Source organism: Alexandromys fortis, unplaced genomic scaffold (genome assembly GCF_014885135.2).
Source record: "Alexandromys fortis isolate MF-2015 unplaced genomic scaffold, M_Fortis_MF-2015_v1.1 scaffold_58, whole genome shotgun sequence".
Classification (NCBI taxonomy): domain Eukaryota; kingdom Metazoa; phylum Chordata; class Mammalia; order Rodentia; family Cricetidae; genus Alexandromys; species Alexandromys fortis.
The window spans coordinates 2,564,917-2,580,023 of NW_026067940.1; the positions used below are offsets into that span (position 1 = coordinate 2,564,917).

Genomic DNA, 15,107 nt, shown 5'->3' on the forward strand with positions numbered 1-15,107 from the left:
AAAGTATGTTTTCCCTCACCCACCCTTGTCCTGCCTCTCGCCATCCCATGCAAGCTCAGGCATCCTGCACACCCTTATCCATGAACCCTCTCCTTCCCCTCACTCCATAAGGGCTCTCTGAACTCCTGTCTCATGATTTAGAACAGCAAATCTGTTGCTTTGTTTTGGGCCATTTTGTGTCGTCGAGGTTATGACCCTGTTTGAGTTACCTCAGCAAGGTTTTGAAGGATGGGAAAGGAGGAGGGTTAACCTAGGGCCCTGGCCCTTTCCAGCAGGGCATTACAACTGCGGCTACCCTCCCTAGCTTTAAAACCCTTCCGCAGGCGCCAGGAGGACTGGACTAGGGCCGAAAGCCACTCCAGATGACACATCTAGCCCTTCAGCCCAGAACTAATTAGTCCAGGAGCTCTGGGGCAATTCTTAATCAGGAACCATGGGAGGGTCCCTCAACCTCCAGGCCCGCTTTGTGCCACACGGCAGAGCAAATTCCAGACAGAAACTAAGGCATCTTCTTAGTTAGAAGCCCTTGAGTCTGATTGGTCTCCTCTGCAAACACTCGAAAACAAAAGCAACCCCTGGTGAGAACCGGTAAATGCTTTAGGGCACCCACTGCCTCTTGCGCCCCATATCAGATTTCACGCACCCTCTCTCCCCAGATAATAGGCCGAGCACCCAGAAATGATGAGCCATCAACTCTGAATGGCCACAGGTCTCCCAGTTCCTAAGGACATCTCCTTAGAGTAATCTGTCATGAAGCCCCTTTTAGACCAGCCCCAACTTGGAAGCCACCATTTCCATCACAGAGGCCTGCCCCTCCCGGCCCACACTTTTCTCCCTTTTGACCTTCCTACTCACCCCTTCGCCTCGGCCTGGGGTGGCAGGAAGGGAGGTGCTGGGCACCGGCCTTGAAAAGCAAACCCCCTCCTGCTCAGAGAGAGCTGCACGGCGCCAGGGTGCACGCAGGCCCAGTGACCCTAGCCATGCAATCCACCGAGGCCTGGACACAAAGCTGGGGTACGACGTCCTGGGACTATTACTATTCGGGCTCTGGCTCCCTGGATCAAATGGAGCTTTGCCCAGCCTGGGACCTGCCCTACAGCCACGCCATCATCCCTGCGCTCTACCTGGCGGCCTTCGCTGTGGGCATGCCCGGCAATGCCTTCGTGGTGTGGCTGCTGATCAGGCAGCGGGGACCGCGGCGGCTGGTGGACACCTTCGTGCTGCACCTGGCGACCGCCGACCTGGGCTTTGTACTCACGCTGCCACTGTGGGCCGCGGCGGAGGCCAAAGGCGGCCTCTGGCCCTTCGGCGACGGCCTGTGCAAACTCAGCAGCTTCGCGCTGGCAGCCACGCGCTGCGCGGGCGCGCTGCTGCTGGCGGGCATGAGCGTGGACCGCTACCTGGCCGTGGGCCGGCCGCTGACAGCGCGGCCGCTGCGGAGCCCGCGCTGTGTGCGAGCCGCGTGCTGCGGCGCTTGGGCTGTGGCGTTCCTGGCCGCTCTGCCAGCCTTGCTGTACCGCCGGCTGCAGCCGAGCCCCGACGGCGTGGGCAGCCAGTGCGCCGAGGAGCCATCAGATGCGCTCCAGGGCCTCGGCTTGCTGCTCTTGCTGCTGACCTTCGCGCTGCCGCTGGTGGTCACCCTGGTCTTCTATTGCCGAGTGTCGCGCCGCCTGCCGCGCGTGGGGAGGGCCCGGAGCAATTCGCTGCGCATCATCTTCGCCGTGGAGAGCGTCTTCGTGGGCTCCTGGCTGCCCTTCAGCATCCTGCGCGCCGTCTTCCACCTGGCGCGCCTCCGGGCGCTGCCGCTGCCCTGCGCGCTGCTACTGGCGCTGCGCTGGGGTCTGGCTATCACCACCTGCCTGGCTTTCGTCAACAGCTGTGCGAACCCGATCATCTACCTCCTGCTGGACCGCTCGTTCCGAGCCCGGGCCCGATTCGGGGTGTGCACGCGCGCCCGGGCGCCAGGTGCAAAGGATCAGCTCGGCGTCCTCGCTCTCCAGGGACGACAGTACGGTTTTCTGGGGCCGGTCCCCAAAGGCGAGCTCTGCCTCATTCTGGTAACCTCCCCGGGGAGGCACAGGTGGAGCGGGGCGCGGGGCGACAGTGCTCCCAGATTCGCCCCAGACTGTGCATCGGCTTTCTAAGAGCTGGCAGCTAAGACTGGCTGTTCTCACAGACTGATAGGCGTGGGAAGATGGGGGTGTTTCCTTAATTTTCCCCAGGGCAAGAAGGGCTGTAGATACCCAACCCAGACTCTCAAAGATCCTTCTTGCCCCTGACTATTCTTGCCCCTGCAAAAGCCTTTGCCCCCTGAGAAATTTCGTCTCCAAGTCAGCCCTCTAGCAATGCCACCTCAAAACTGTTCTGTAGAATGAGAGGAGAAGCAGTTCTCTCGCTCTGGTCATCTTTGTGGCTGTGTTGCCTGAATCCTGTCTCATTCCCAGTTTGAATTTTCATTTTCAAAGGCTCACGGTCCTTCCCACCTGTTCCCTCAGGGTACCTGCCCTGCTGTGGCGACCCCTCTCCCCTCTGGAGAAGCTGTTCTGGCCTTCCTTCTGAATGCTGGGATCTGAAAGTTTCAGGGGGTGTTCAGATTCCCCCATCACTCATCCAGGAACCCCAGGTTCTTCTGTGAGTTCCCATCTCAATAATGACAATAAACCATTTGTTAGCCCTAGTTGGCAACTGTGTCTTGACTTGAACAGCAAGAGTCAAATGAGTGTCAGAAAGTGCAACCAGACAAAACTAGCTCACAGGTTGAGGCGCCTCGGGGTGATGGTGTGTGTGATACTGAGATGGAGAGGGCCAGTTGCCCCTGTGTCAGTGTGGTACTCTCGGGGGGGGGGGCAGAGAATTGCTTATTCTTTTAAAGGACATCTCACATCTTGAAGCTTGCAAGATGAAAGAAAAAAAAAAAACCACGAGGAAGATGTACAGCATCTGCCTGCCAGGTGTCATTTCAAGGAAGAGATGTGTAATTTTGATTTTTTTAAAAATGTGGTCCAGGCTTTCCCCCAAGCTCTGGGAGTCCTTCCAGTACAAATGTTTGGAATTAACCATTTCAGACTCTGGTTTATCCTTTGAGGCTTCTGGAAGGATTTTTTTCTTGTTATTTGTTTTTTGTTTGTTTGTTTGGTTGGTTGGTTGGTTTCTGGTTTTTGTTTTTTTGCAACAGGGTTTCTCTGTAGCCTTGGAGCCTGTCCTGGAACTCACTCTATAGACCAGGCTGGCCTCGAACTCAGAGATCCGCCTGCTTCTGCCTCTTGAGTGATGGGATTAAAGGTGTGTGACACCACGGCCCAGCCTAAGAAATGTTTTCATTTAAAAAGATTTGGCTTAGAAACATCTTGATCAGCGAGGGAAAAGGATTCCAGGATCAGGGCTGTCCCTGAGAACCACGTCCTTGCCAGACTGTGGATCATGGAGAGCTACACAGACTGATGCTTCTGTGTGAGGTTAGATCTGGAGATGGACATTCTCTCGCGCTGTTTAACCTCCTCTCTCCTCATCTAGTACCGCCGCATTCCTCTAGCACTTGAGACTATTGGTTTGGAGTATATCTAGCAACACAGCCCGCTTTGACCCCACCTTGCAACATTCCTGTCAAAAAGAACATTTCTGCACGTCCTTCTGCACGTCCCCCTGCACGTCCCCCTGCACGCCCCGGGAGTGACAAGACAGAGCCAACATGGTGTACTTCAGGCCCTTCTGAGTCTAAGGGCTCATTTATATCACAGTCCTGCCTAGCCTCACCATTGCTTTCTGAGGTGAAGGCCCCAGGGCTTCCAGGACACCCTCATGGAGGGGTGTGTGTCCAGACCGAAGCTTACAGAGCAGGCGTTGTTCTAGGCTGCTGGGACAGGGCCCCCTCCAAGTTCCTCTCTGATTTCTCAGCTGAAGACAGACACAGAGAGACAGAAGTCTTCTCGAACAAATGGAAGGTTTTCATTTCCCACCCTGCATTGCTTCCTGAAACTGGCATTTTCCTACAGCGTAGAGCTATGCACAGAGAGGAGCAGAGAATGGCTCCCTCTCTTGGGGTGCAGCACTCAATTGGGCTCTCATGTGCTCCTCACTCCATGGAGAACGAGCCCCCACTTCCTGGTGAGGGAGAGGAGGCACGGATACAGGAACTAAATAGGTTGTGGAGGAAAAACAAACTAGATTCTTTTAGAAAGCAGTTGTGGGGGGGAGGGCTGGAGAGATGCCTGGCTCATTGGTTAAGAGCATTGGCTGCTCTTCCAGAAGACCCAGGTTCAATTCCCAGTACCCACATGCCAGCTCACAGCTGTCTGTAACTCCAATTCCAGCGGATTCTACATGCAGGTCAGACGTCAATGTACATTTTTTAAAAAAAGAAAGAAAGAAAAAAGAAAACAGTTGGTCCATCTTTATCAAGAACTCTAAAGATGTGCATATTCCAGCCGGGCGATGGTGGCACACACCTTTAATCCCACCCAGCACTAGGCAGAGGCAGGTGGATCTCTGTGAGTTTGAAGCCACCGTGGTCTGCAAAGAGGGTTCTAGGACAGTTAGAACTGTTACACAGAGAAACTCTGTGCTGAAAAACCAAAAAAAAAAAAAAAAAAAAAAAAAAAGGGGCATATTCCACCGCCTCAAATGTCCACACTCCCTAACATTATAATAAGAGAAGTTTTTAAAGATTTAGACCCAGAAGGAGAAACTCTAAATGTCCAAACATAACGCTGTGCTTTCAGGACTATGATGGGTTGCAAATGCAAAAGTTAAGGTCGCTGAATTCAGCGAGGAACCAGGAAATGCTGGTAATAAATGTCCAAGAGATAAAAGGCAAATTTCAGAAGTTAAATAACCTCCTCACACTTTTATTCTGAGGATGCAAAACTATCTGCACTGCTTCTGTCTGTTAGCGTTTTATTGCTGTGCTAAAACACTATAGTAAACCACAGCTTGGGGACGAAAGGGTTTATTTCAGCTTTTATTTCAGCTTAGGGCTCCACATCACACTCTGTTGCTAAGGGAAGTAGGGGCAGGAACTCGAACAGGGCAGGAGCCTGGAGGCAGGAGCTGGTGCAGAGACCATGGAGGGGTGCTGCTTACTGGTTTGCTCCTCAAGTCTTACTCAGCCTGCTTTCTTATTCCATCCCAGACCACCTGGGCGACACCAGGGGTGTCACCACCCACAGGGGACTGGGCCCTGATTCGTCAACCGCTCATTAAGAAAATGCCCCCATCGGCTTGCCTACAGGCCAATATCTGATGGGGGTGTTTTCTCAATGAAGATTCTTTTTTATTTTTCCCGAGTAATCATAGCTTGTGTCAAATAGGTATGAAATTAGGCCGCACAGTCTCCACTGTATCAAGACTATCTTTCCTTGCTTCTCCCTCCTGGTTTAGGCATCAGGGAAGATCTCTCCTTCTGTTCACCAATAGAAGACCAGGTATTTCGTTTATGTGCTGATTGGTCTCTCATCAAAGCATGCCCTCACCATTACAATGCTGCCCGTTGATTTCATGCTGTGCCCTCAGTACCTAGAGCAGTGGCCCCTGTAGCAGGTGGTGCTTAACTGCTGCCAAATGAAGGACTGCAGGACTGTGCCACCACAGGAGATCATCTGAAAAGGGAAAGAAATTCTGTCGCATCCTATGCATGATAATAGTTACTACTTTATCAAAGGGCACGGAGAAAAGGCCAGAGGAAAATGCAATAAATGTGAACAATGATTGTGTTAGAATTAAGAGAATTATAAAACCTCTCCTCCTCGATCTCATTTGCAGAAATGTTTATTATAAGCATTGAAGGGCCGTTAGCATATAGTGATGCTTCCAATACAGAGAGGCTGAAATTAGGCCAGGGCCCGGCTCCCCATGGTCACTTCCGGTTGCCTGACCCTGGGCCCCTCACCCAGGCTTCTGAGCTGAAAGCTGGGACTGATCATATCTGCTCTGCTGTATCATCCATCAAAGGAAATGATGTTCTTGGAAAGTACTCCGTAAGCGGTGCTGGCTCAGGCAGATGCGCACCGAGAGTCCGTCCTCAGGAATAACATTTCCAGGCCTTGGTCTCCCTCCTCATCCAGTAACTGTGGAGAGACCTGTGGGGCTACCCTGGGTTTGAAAAGTATGCACCTTAGCTAAGGCTGTAACTTAGCAATAGAGTCCTTACCTAGAAGGTAAAAAGCTGGATTCCTTGGAGGGGAGGAAAAGAAGAGGAGGGGAGAGAAAAAAAAGAGGGAAATTCCACATCCAGGCACAAGGCTGGCATATGGCGTGTGTCGTTCATAATTTGCCTCTTGTGACTAATTCTGACCTTTCTCCTCACCTCCCTCGACCCCACGGGTCTGTTCTCAGGGCAGTGTGGGAACTTGGGCCCAGACTGATGAGTGATCTGGGGAGTTCAGAAGGCTGGCAGAGCCAGGATGTGTGTTGGTGATGTCTGATATGACTCAGCTGCCCTCTCTACCGAGGGCAGATGGACCCCGGACACCATGACGGCATCTCACTTGTGGGGTTTTCTCAGGCCTAAGTCCCTGGCCTCCCTCGGCTGAAACTGCTCACCCTCCTCATCTGAGCCCCAGACTCAGCAACTGCCACAAAGGATGGCCAGACCAGGAAATGCTGGTAACTTCACAGAAGGAAAAATCGGAGGTGTGAAATTACCCTTCCTCCCCATTATCTTCAAAATCAAAAAGAACTTTCAAGTCTGTGATCACTCCACCCGAGACTTGTGTTTACAAAATGGCACTTGATTTTGGCACTATCAGTTAGTCTCATCCATTCTAAGAACGAGGAGACCAAGGGCCAGAGCTGGAAGTCACCTGCTTAAGAAAAACGACAACCCTTTTATCTGTGGAGCACACTGTGGAACGCACTTGCATGAGCTCAGTTTGTGGTCCCCATCAGCGAACCTGAGGCATTGAGGGCGGGAAAGTAAAGGAGCACAGGCAAGACCACAGACCAGCGGATGGCTCAGCCATCACCCGCCTGCCTTTCCTGCCCCTGCCACTCCTCCCTGTGACACAGAGTCACCTTCTCCATTTTGAACCTAACTCACATGGACAAATTACTCCCTGGCCTCTGCTCTCTCTCTCTTAATAATGTCAGATTTTTCTGCTGGGCATGGTGCCTTTAATCCCAGCACTCATGAGGCAGAGACAGACAGACCTCTGTAAGCTCCAGGCCAGGGCTACGTAGTGAGACCTTTTCTTAGAGGGATGTGTGTGTGTGTGTGTGTGTGTGTGTGTTAAGATTTCCCTGTACTAATTATTAAAGTAATAAAAGCTTCTTTGACTTTTGGCTACAGGGTTTTTTTTTTTTTTTCATTTCACTTTGCTCTGAAACAGAATGTTATAGTACATTGCAGGTTGATCTCAGGACCTTAGAGGCTCAACTGAGCTTTTATTAGTCTGCTAAGTGACTGGGATAGCAGGCATGGACCACCAAATCCATTTCTTAAAGAAGCTGTAGTAAGATAGGAGAGTAGAAACTTTGGGAAAGGAGCGGATGCTGGGGAAGGCAGTAGGGGAAGGAGGGATGGGAGGAGAGCTAGTCCAAACTAAGGATTATGAAGAAGTTTTATGACGCCCCACTAGTTGGTAAGCTAACTAAAAAGAATTAGCGAAGGGGAAACAAAGGAAATACCGAGTGTGGGTGAGAAAGCAGCTCCCAGGAGACGTGGGTTAGTAAATGAAAATCCCAGAGTCAGCATGGGTTACCTTCCTTTGTTTTATTGCTCAGGGTGTCCCCAGAGGAGGCAGCTCAACAATACAGGATATTGTGGTTGTTCTTGGTTGCCAGTGAGAACTAGATGGTATGACCCTGTTGCTGAAAACGTCACAGTTTGGTTGCAGGACATAAAGACACTGATCTTGGATTGACCAGGCGTCTCTCGGAGTGGCTAGCTTTCACAGTGCGGGCCGGGCTATGTAGGTTGCTGGAGAAGAAAAGACACCAGAGGCCTTATTCAGTTCTGGCTCCTGCGTAGTTCAGTATCATCCTACCAGGCAAGATATGCCCACTGGTGCAATCGTGGCCGGACAGCTGACGGGGGCAACCAGATGCTCTCTTGATTAGATGTGAGGCCTGCTCTGAAGGAGAATTTGTTTTAGTCAGGGTTCTCTAGAGCAACAGAACTTAAAGAATAAATCTCTCTCCATATATATAGAGAGATAAAGAGAGGGAGAGAGATTAATATGTATATATTATATATTGGTGCGTGCATATGCATGCTTGCGTGTGGGGTGGGGATACAAAGCAATGCTAGGGCTTGAACCACGCTTTCTAGGCCAGTTCTCTGTCATCAAACTACAGTCTTGACCCTGCTGCTATATGTAATACACATTACAGCCCAAGCTAGCCTTGAATTCATGATTCTTCTGCCTCTGCCTGAGTGCTGGGATTATAGCTGTGAGCCCCATGTTTGACCTCTTTGCTTTACTTATGTAAAATATGCTGTTTTTATTGTGTTCTTTTACATTATAATATAAAAGTAACCTTTTCAATTTAACTAACCTGCCCATACTTATTTTTTCTTCAGATAAGTAGTTTGTGTAGCCAAGGCTTTCCTAGAACTCATCATGTAGCCCAGGTTGGCCTTCAACTCAGGATCCTCCTGACTCAGCATCCCTGGTATCACAGGGACATGCTACTATGCCTAGTTACATTTTCAAATTTTACTCGTGAGATTTAACCCAATAATTCAGGATAAGTGTACTTATACAAAATTATTTATCCCCAGAAGCCAGGATTATTTATGCCCAGAGGCAGGAGGATCATGAGTTCAAGGTCATGATGAGTTCTATAGTAAGAACCTGTTTGGGGAGAGGGAGCCCATATTTAACCCTGGATAAATTCTTAGACCTGAAATTATTCATTTTTTTAGGAGTCTTTTTACATAGTTCAGTCTTAAACACAGAGCTCTCAGCCTCCCGCATGCTTGTATCTTAGGAGTGTACCCCACACCGACCCTTAAAGTAAACTTCCTCACTAGAGATTCTGTGCAGCCTGAGATTGGTGTGTGGGGGTAGGGGTTGTGGTTTGACCCAAGGAGATGTGATAGACAGAGGTGATGCATAATAGCTTCCCTGGCTGTCTTCATGATGCGCACACTCCCCATCTCCCGTCTACACGCCTGCCCCAAACAAGTCTAAAACACACAGGGCACACTGGTTGGGGACCTCCTATTCTAGGTCCTAGGATCATGAAGGCACAGCCTAGCATGGCTAGCTTACCTGATCAAAATCAGCATCCCTCCCTCCCTTCCTCCCTCTCTTCCTCCCCTTCCCTCCCTTTCTCTTTCCTTTAGACAAAGCCTTGTTCCTTAAATAACTCAGTGCCCCAATCCCCTCAAGTCTCCACCTCTGAAATTATTATTACTACAGATAAAGCTCTGATATTAAGAGTGAAATAACTCAAGACCCCTCTGCTCTGCCTGAAGAACTTTCCCATCTGCACATCTTTCAAAACCTCCTCGAGTGGGGTCACGTGCATGTGGTGACACTGTACTCACGTGGTGTTCGGCTTTTTCCTTTTAGATGTCTTAGTTTATATGGTGCTTTGCCTGCACGTGTGCGCACGCCACCTGTGTGTTTGCTGCTTGAGGAGGTCAGAAGAGGACGTCGGATCCCCCAGCCCTGGAGTCACAGGTGGTGTGTGTGTGTGTGTGTGTGTGTGTGTGTGTTGAGATTTGAACCCAGTTCCCCTGCTAGAGCAGAAACTGTCCTCAACCTCTGAGCGACCTTTCCAGTCCCGACAGCGTTCAGCCTTTTCCTTCTCACTGCACGCTACGTTTTTTGCTGTATCTCAATATAGATTTCAGGCCCCGTCACCCTGAGAGCTTCGTTCTGTGGGGAGGCCATTGTGGACTAACCGTCCTCCTTTTCTGCTCAGGAGATTTTGCTCTTATTACCATGCAGCCATGGATGACTTTCCCCTCCAGTTGGGGACTTGACTGGGACACTTGTGTCAAAGAGAACAGACACCTGCTGCTCACCCCTTGCCTGGGCTCGTCCCCTTTGTCACAGTATCACCCAGAAGACAGCACTCTCAGCAGCAGGGACTGGCGGAAACACATCACAAAAGCACGCTGACAAGCGGCACAGTGTGCTAAAGAAAGCAGGGGTGATGCTCACAACTTCTGCTGCCTCTGCCTGGGTGTCAGCCCCAGCTCCGCATCTCAGTCCCTGTGGCTTTGGCTACGTTAGCCACTCTCTTCCGGGTCACAATCCCCATCTGGAAATCAGGGCTAATCCGGCTCTCTTATAGGGTGGATGACGGGTTAACTGTGTTGCTATGTGGAGAGTTCAGGATTAGCCTGAACATAGGAAGCATTGCATGTGTTGTAATTACCAGTAGTAAACAACAGGATATTTGCTAAGTGGCACTGGATACTGCTGTGGTCCTGGATAGTGCCTCTCAAATTCACCGAGTGAATGAAACTCTTATTTTGTAATTCCGTGTTCCAGTAAGCAAGGCCATGGGGCTCCTGCAGTGACACAGACTCCCAACTCTACAAAACAAGGTTGATAATTTAAGTCTCCATCCTGTTCACAAAAAGACAGAAATGTGGAGTTAGGGGTATAAAAGAGGAAAATAAAAGCCCGCTGGCCCTTAGCTTGGGGTAAAAAATAAATAAATTCCCACTAAAGCTAAAACTTACGTGATGAATCTGTACTGCAACTTTGTGTTTCCTGGGTTTCTAGAGTGTGACTGGTCAGTGTGTCCCTGGGTAGAAGCCTTGGAGTATACCAAGGACACTTTGTCTTCCTGGGCTCAAAATTTCCTTCCAGAGGCTAGAGAGATCACTCAGCAGATAGGAGCACTCACACTGCCCAGACCCAGAAAGACAAATATAATATGTACTCACTCATAAGTGGCTTTTAGACATAAAGTAAAGAATAACCAGCCTACAGTCCAGAACGCCAGAGAACCTAGACAACGAAGACCCTAAGAGAGACAAACATGGATTCGCCTAGGAAGGAGAAAAGGACAAGACCTCCTGGGTAAATTGGGAGCATCAGGGGCAGAGGAGAGTGGAAGGGGAGAGGGGAGGAAACAAGGGAAGTGGGGGAAAATGTATAGCTCAATAAGGAACAGTAAATTATATATGTGTGTGTGTGTGTGTGTGTGTGTGTGTGTGAGAGAGAGAGAGAGAGAGAGAGAGAGAGAGAGAGAGAGAGCACTCACACTCTTTGCAGAGGACTGGGGTTCAATTGCCAGCATCCACATGGCAGGCAGCTCACGACCATCTGTAACTCTAGTGCCAGCAGAGCTGATGGCCTCTTCTGGCCCCCACAGGTACAAGGCACATGTATGTAAGCTAAAATGAAATTTATATTTTAAAAGATTACCTTCCAGAGCTCAGAAAGAACCCCAAGATGAGAGGTCCTTCCCCACAGTGACATCGCCACTAAAGTGCCATACAATCTCAGTGTCTGCTGCCTTCTGTCCCAACACTGCTACAGGTCAGAGGTCAGGAGTCTTCTTGGATCAGAACCTCAAAGATTGCAAACCCACCCATGCTTCTTCTCCAGACACTTATTTAGCTTATTGCTTTTCTAAAATATTTTTTAATTAAAAAAAAAGCATCAACAAAAGTTACAGGGACAAAGGGACGAACTAACAATGACTAAATTTAGAGCTAGGGATGTAGTTGAGCTTGGCACCGCACTTGTCTAATGTGCACAAAGCCCTGTCTGAGTCCCAGTACCACAAAGACCAGGCACGATGGCTCACTTGGGAGGTAGAGGCAGGAAGAGCAGAAGTTCAAGGTCGTCATCCTCTGCACAGCAAGTTTGAGGCCAACCTGAGCTACCAAAAATCAAAAAAGATTTTCTTAGTGTGGTTGTGCACACCTTTAATCCCAGTACTCAGGAAGCAGAGGCAGATGGATCTCTGTGGCTCCGAGGCCAACCTGGTCTACAGAGCAAGTTCCAAGACAGACAGAATTGTTATACAGAGAAACCCTGTCTTAATATATATATATTTCTAAGTCTACATGGTAAGTAAAGGGGAATCCATTAGCCAGACTGGTGTTTCCCCACTGCGCCCCATCCCTCCACCAGCAGCTTCCCACTAGAACTCCAGGACCTGTGGCTGTGAACACAGAGACACAATGCCTTGACTTAAGTGAACTCAGACTGGGGATGGGTACCAGCTGGGGTCAGACCGAGGCAGGAGGAAGCCACACATGGCCCACTTCCACTAAGTACACAGCTATCATCTGACCTCAGTGAACACCCTCCTTCCTCTTTTCTCATTGGGCTTAAGATATCTCAAGAGCAGTCAAGGATGTGAGGTATTAATTTGTCTCTCATGGACGCAGCCGCAGCTCTGTTCAGCCTCGACACTGGAGGAATCTGGCTCTTTCAGGCAGCTAGTCACTAAGCCACAAGAAGTGGAGAATGGTTACTGGCAAACAGGTCTGGATCTTCAAAAATATAACCACGCAGGAATCTAAGCAGTGTTATCCTGAGGGTTAGAAGTGAGTGAGGAAGAAGAAAATGGGGTATTTTTTAGACTGAAAATGTAAGAAAACATCCCTTTGAAAATCGCTGCCACTAATTGGATGTTTCTATGGGCAAAGGATAATACCGAACAGTGCTTTATCTGCACGGGTTCACTGTCACACCATGGGGTGAGGGGCCCAACACACCTACTTTCTGAAGGAAGAAACCGAGGAACTTCTACAAGCTAGGCAGGTGCTCCACCACTGGGCTACACACCCAGTTCCAAGCACACACGTCTATTCTGCCTCCTAAATTACCTACCTGAGCCACTTAACATCATAAAAAGCCAGAAGCCGGATGGTAGTGGTGCACACCTTTTATCTCAGCACTCTGGAGACAGAGGCAGATGGATCTCTGTGAGTTCGAGGCCAGCCTGGTCTACAGAAGCTAGTTCCGGGACAGGAACCAAAGCTACAAAAAAAAAAAAAAAAAAAAAAAAAAAAAAAAAAAAAAAAAAAACAACCAAGAATAAAAAAAATAAAATAAAAGGTCAGTGCCTAACTGTCTCAGGCACTACCTTAGGAGGCATTTGCCATCTCAGATCTTTTGAATTTAATTGTTCTTAGTGATGCTAAATAAGCAAACTATTAGAAAGGTTATTGTCTGGGCTGAGCCCCACACTGGGCCCAGGAGACCAGAACAATAGAGTCACTCACTATGAAGTTCAGCAGCCTGGCACCAAACTGCTCAGGAGGAAGAGGCAAGCACTAAATTCTTAATCTGGAAGCATTTGATTGGCAAGATAAGCAAGTTCCAGAGAGTTGCCCCTTAGGGAAAGTCACCAGAGTGACCTGATGGCAGCCAGTCACTCTTTCAGCCCCTGTCATGAGTCATACATAAAAATCCTCCAGGGCCTAAGCTAAATGTGCTATGTTCCATTTCTTGAAAGCAACAGAGCAAGTCCCTGGTGAGCATAAGGACCGTCACTCAGGCACACACACCACACCTCACAAGGGCCAGTCATCAGGCTGCAGTCCTGGCAGTCCCTAAGTTCCTGGACTTGTCCCCTGGCCTGGAGATGAACTCTTATCTCACCCACTGCCTGGGAGGAAAGAGACAGGACTGGACCAACGGGTCTCTAGACCCCACTGCGGCTGACTCCCAGCAATGCTTTCCTGAGGAACCAGGAAGACCTTTCCAGGGGGGCCCGTGGAAGGCTTGGAGCAGAATGTCTGAGGTCCGGGTGGCCTGTCTTGGATGCAGCCCCCCACGGCCCCGGATGAACGTCTGTCTTTCCACCGCTGTACTTAATTTTATCTTACGAAAGAAAAACAGGCCAGGCGGTGGTGGCGCACGCCTTTAATCCCAGCACTCGGGAGGCAGAGGCAGGAGGATCTCTGTGAGTTTGAGGCCAGCCTGGTCTACAAGAACTAGTTCCAGGACAGGCTCCAAAGCTACAGAGAAACCCTGTCTCGAAAAACCAAAAAAAAAAAAAAAAAAAAAAAAGACCCAGCCTAGGGTATCCTGTGGCCCAGTCTGTCCAGAACAGTACCTTTTACTACCACGCTTCTTTTCCTCTTGGTNGTCTACAAGAACTAGTTCCAGGACAGGCTCCAAAGCTACAGAGAAACCCTGTCTCGAAAAACCAAAAGGAAAAAAAAAAAATAAAAAAAGAAAAAGAAAAACAATAACAACAAAAATAAACCCCAGACCCCCAAAAAAACCAATTCACAATTTACTCTTACCTTAAAGTTCCAAGTTGTCTTGGGGCCTCCAAAAGTAAGGACTTAGTGGTAGGTGGTCCCCAAGGGGATGGAAGTTGGGAGCTTGGGCTCACAGCAAGAGAAGGAACAGGTTTGCCATCCTGAGAGGAGTGATCCAAGTTCCTACTAGTGTGGACACAGGATGTGAGGGAGCACCCCGTGCTGAGGGAGATCAGCCCTCTCCCCATCACTTCTGCCCTGGGACTGTTTTAGACACAGAAGATCACTGATCCAGGCCGTTTGTGACCAGGACAATTGTGGCAACTCCCACCCCCTGATGGCCTCACCTGGGACAGAAGGAAGCAGGTCAGTGATCAGTGATCCCCAGGGAGCCCCAAGGGCACCTGCCCGTGGCCTCCCAAGTCCACAGAAGCTCAGAGAGCCAGGACAGAGGGCTGGAGAGAAAGGCAAAGATGGAAACAGAAAAGGTGAAGGACATTAAAAGAGAGGAAAGATGGTGGGAGCTCTGGGGAGAACTCAGAAAAATCTAGAAACTAGACCAGAACTGATGGTGTGTCCCGGGGGAGTGGCCTGTCTCAGGCAAGTCTAGGTTAAGACTCCAGGGCTTGGCCTGTCCTGTCTTCAGCACTCTTCGGTGTCCTGGGCCCCTTTTCGCGTCTCTTCCCTTCGGCAGAGAAGGGAAGCTCCTGACTTGTCCTCCTAAGTCAATCCTGTGCAGTTCAGGGAGCTACCCGCTCTCCCAGAGACCAGCCTGGACATCAAGAGTTCTAGCCATAGCTGCAGAAGGCTCCAGGTAGTGCCTGCTGGCGCTGCCCCAGTTTGCAGGAAGTGGTCAGGAGAGGAAGCGGGTCTTGGCTCAGTCGTTCTGGGGTTTCCAGAGAGCTGCTTGCCAAGGCATTGATAGAACAGTGTCTGGACGGCTAACCGTTGTCTCCCATTCCCTCACCAGATTCTTAGG

The 15,107-nt window shown here is 49.8% G+C and overlaps 1 protein-coding gene and 1 long non-coding RNA gene across 3 annotated transcripts; one reads left to right on the plus strand and one right to left on the minus strand.

The window, feature by feature from the left end:
- Positions 1-966: 966 nt before the first annotated feature.
- On the plus strand, positions 967-2,153 carry Gpr25 (G protein-coupled receptor 25). Its single transcript, XM_050147851.1, is given in 2 exon segments — positions 967-1,955; positions 1,957-2,153. Coding segments are annotated over 2 exon segments (1,080 nt in total). The 5' UTR covers positions 967-980; the 3' UTR covers positions 2,062-2,153.
- Positions 2,154-7,609: 5,456 nt separating this feature from the next.
- On the minus strand, positions 7,610-14,905 carry LOC126505078 (uncharacterized). Of its 2 annotated transcripts, XR_007592798.1 has the most exons (4): positions 14,689-14,905; positions 14,171-14,314; positions 11,164-11,296; positions 7,610-8,066 (listed from the first exon to the last, which is right to left on the minus strand). It is a non-coding gene; the product is annotated as an uncharacterized lncRNA (long non-coding RNA). The 2 variants fall into 2 exon arrangements; XR_007592797.1 differs by having other exon boundaries at positions 14,171-14,905.
- Between the last annotated feature and the right edge of the window lie 202 nt (positions 14,906-15,107).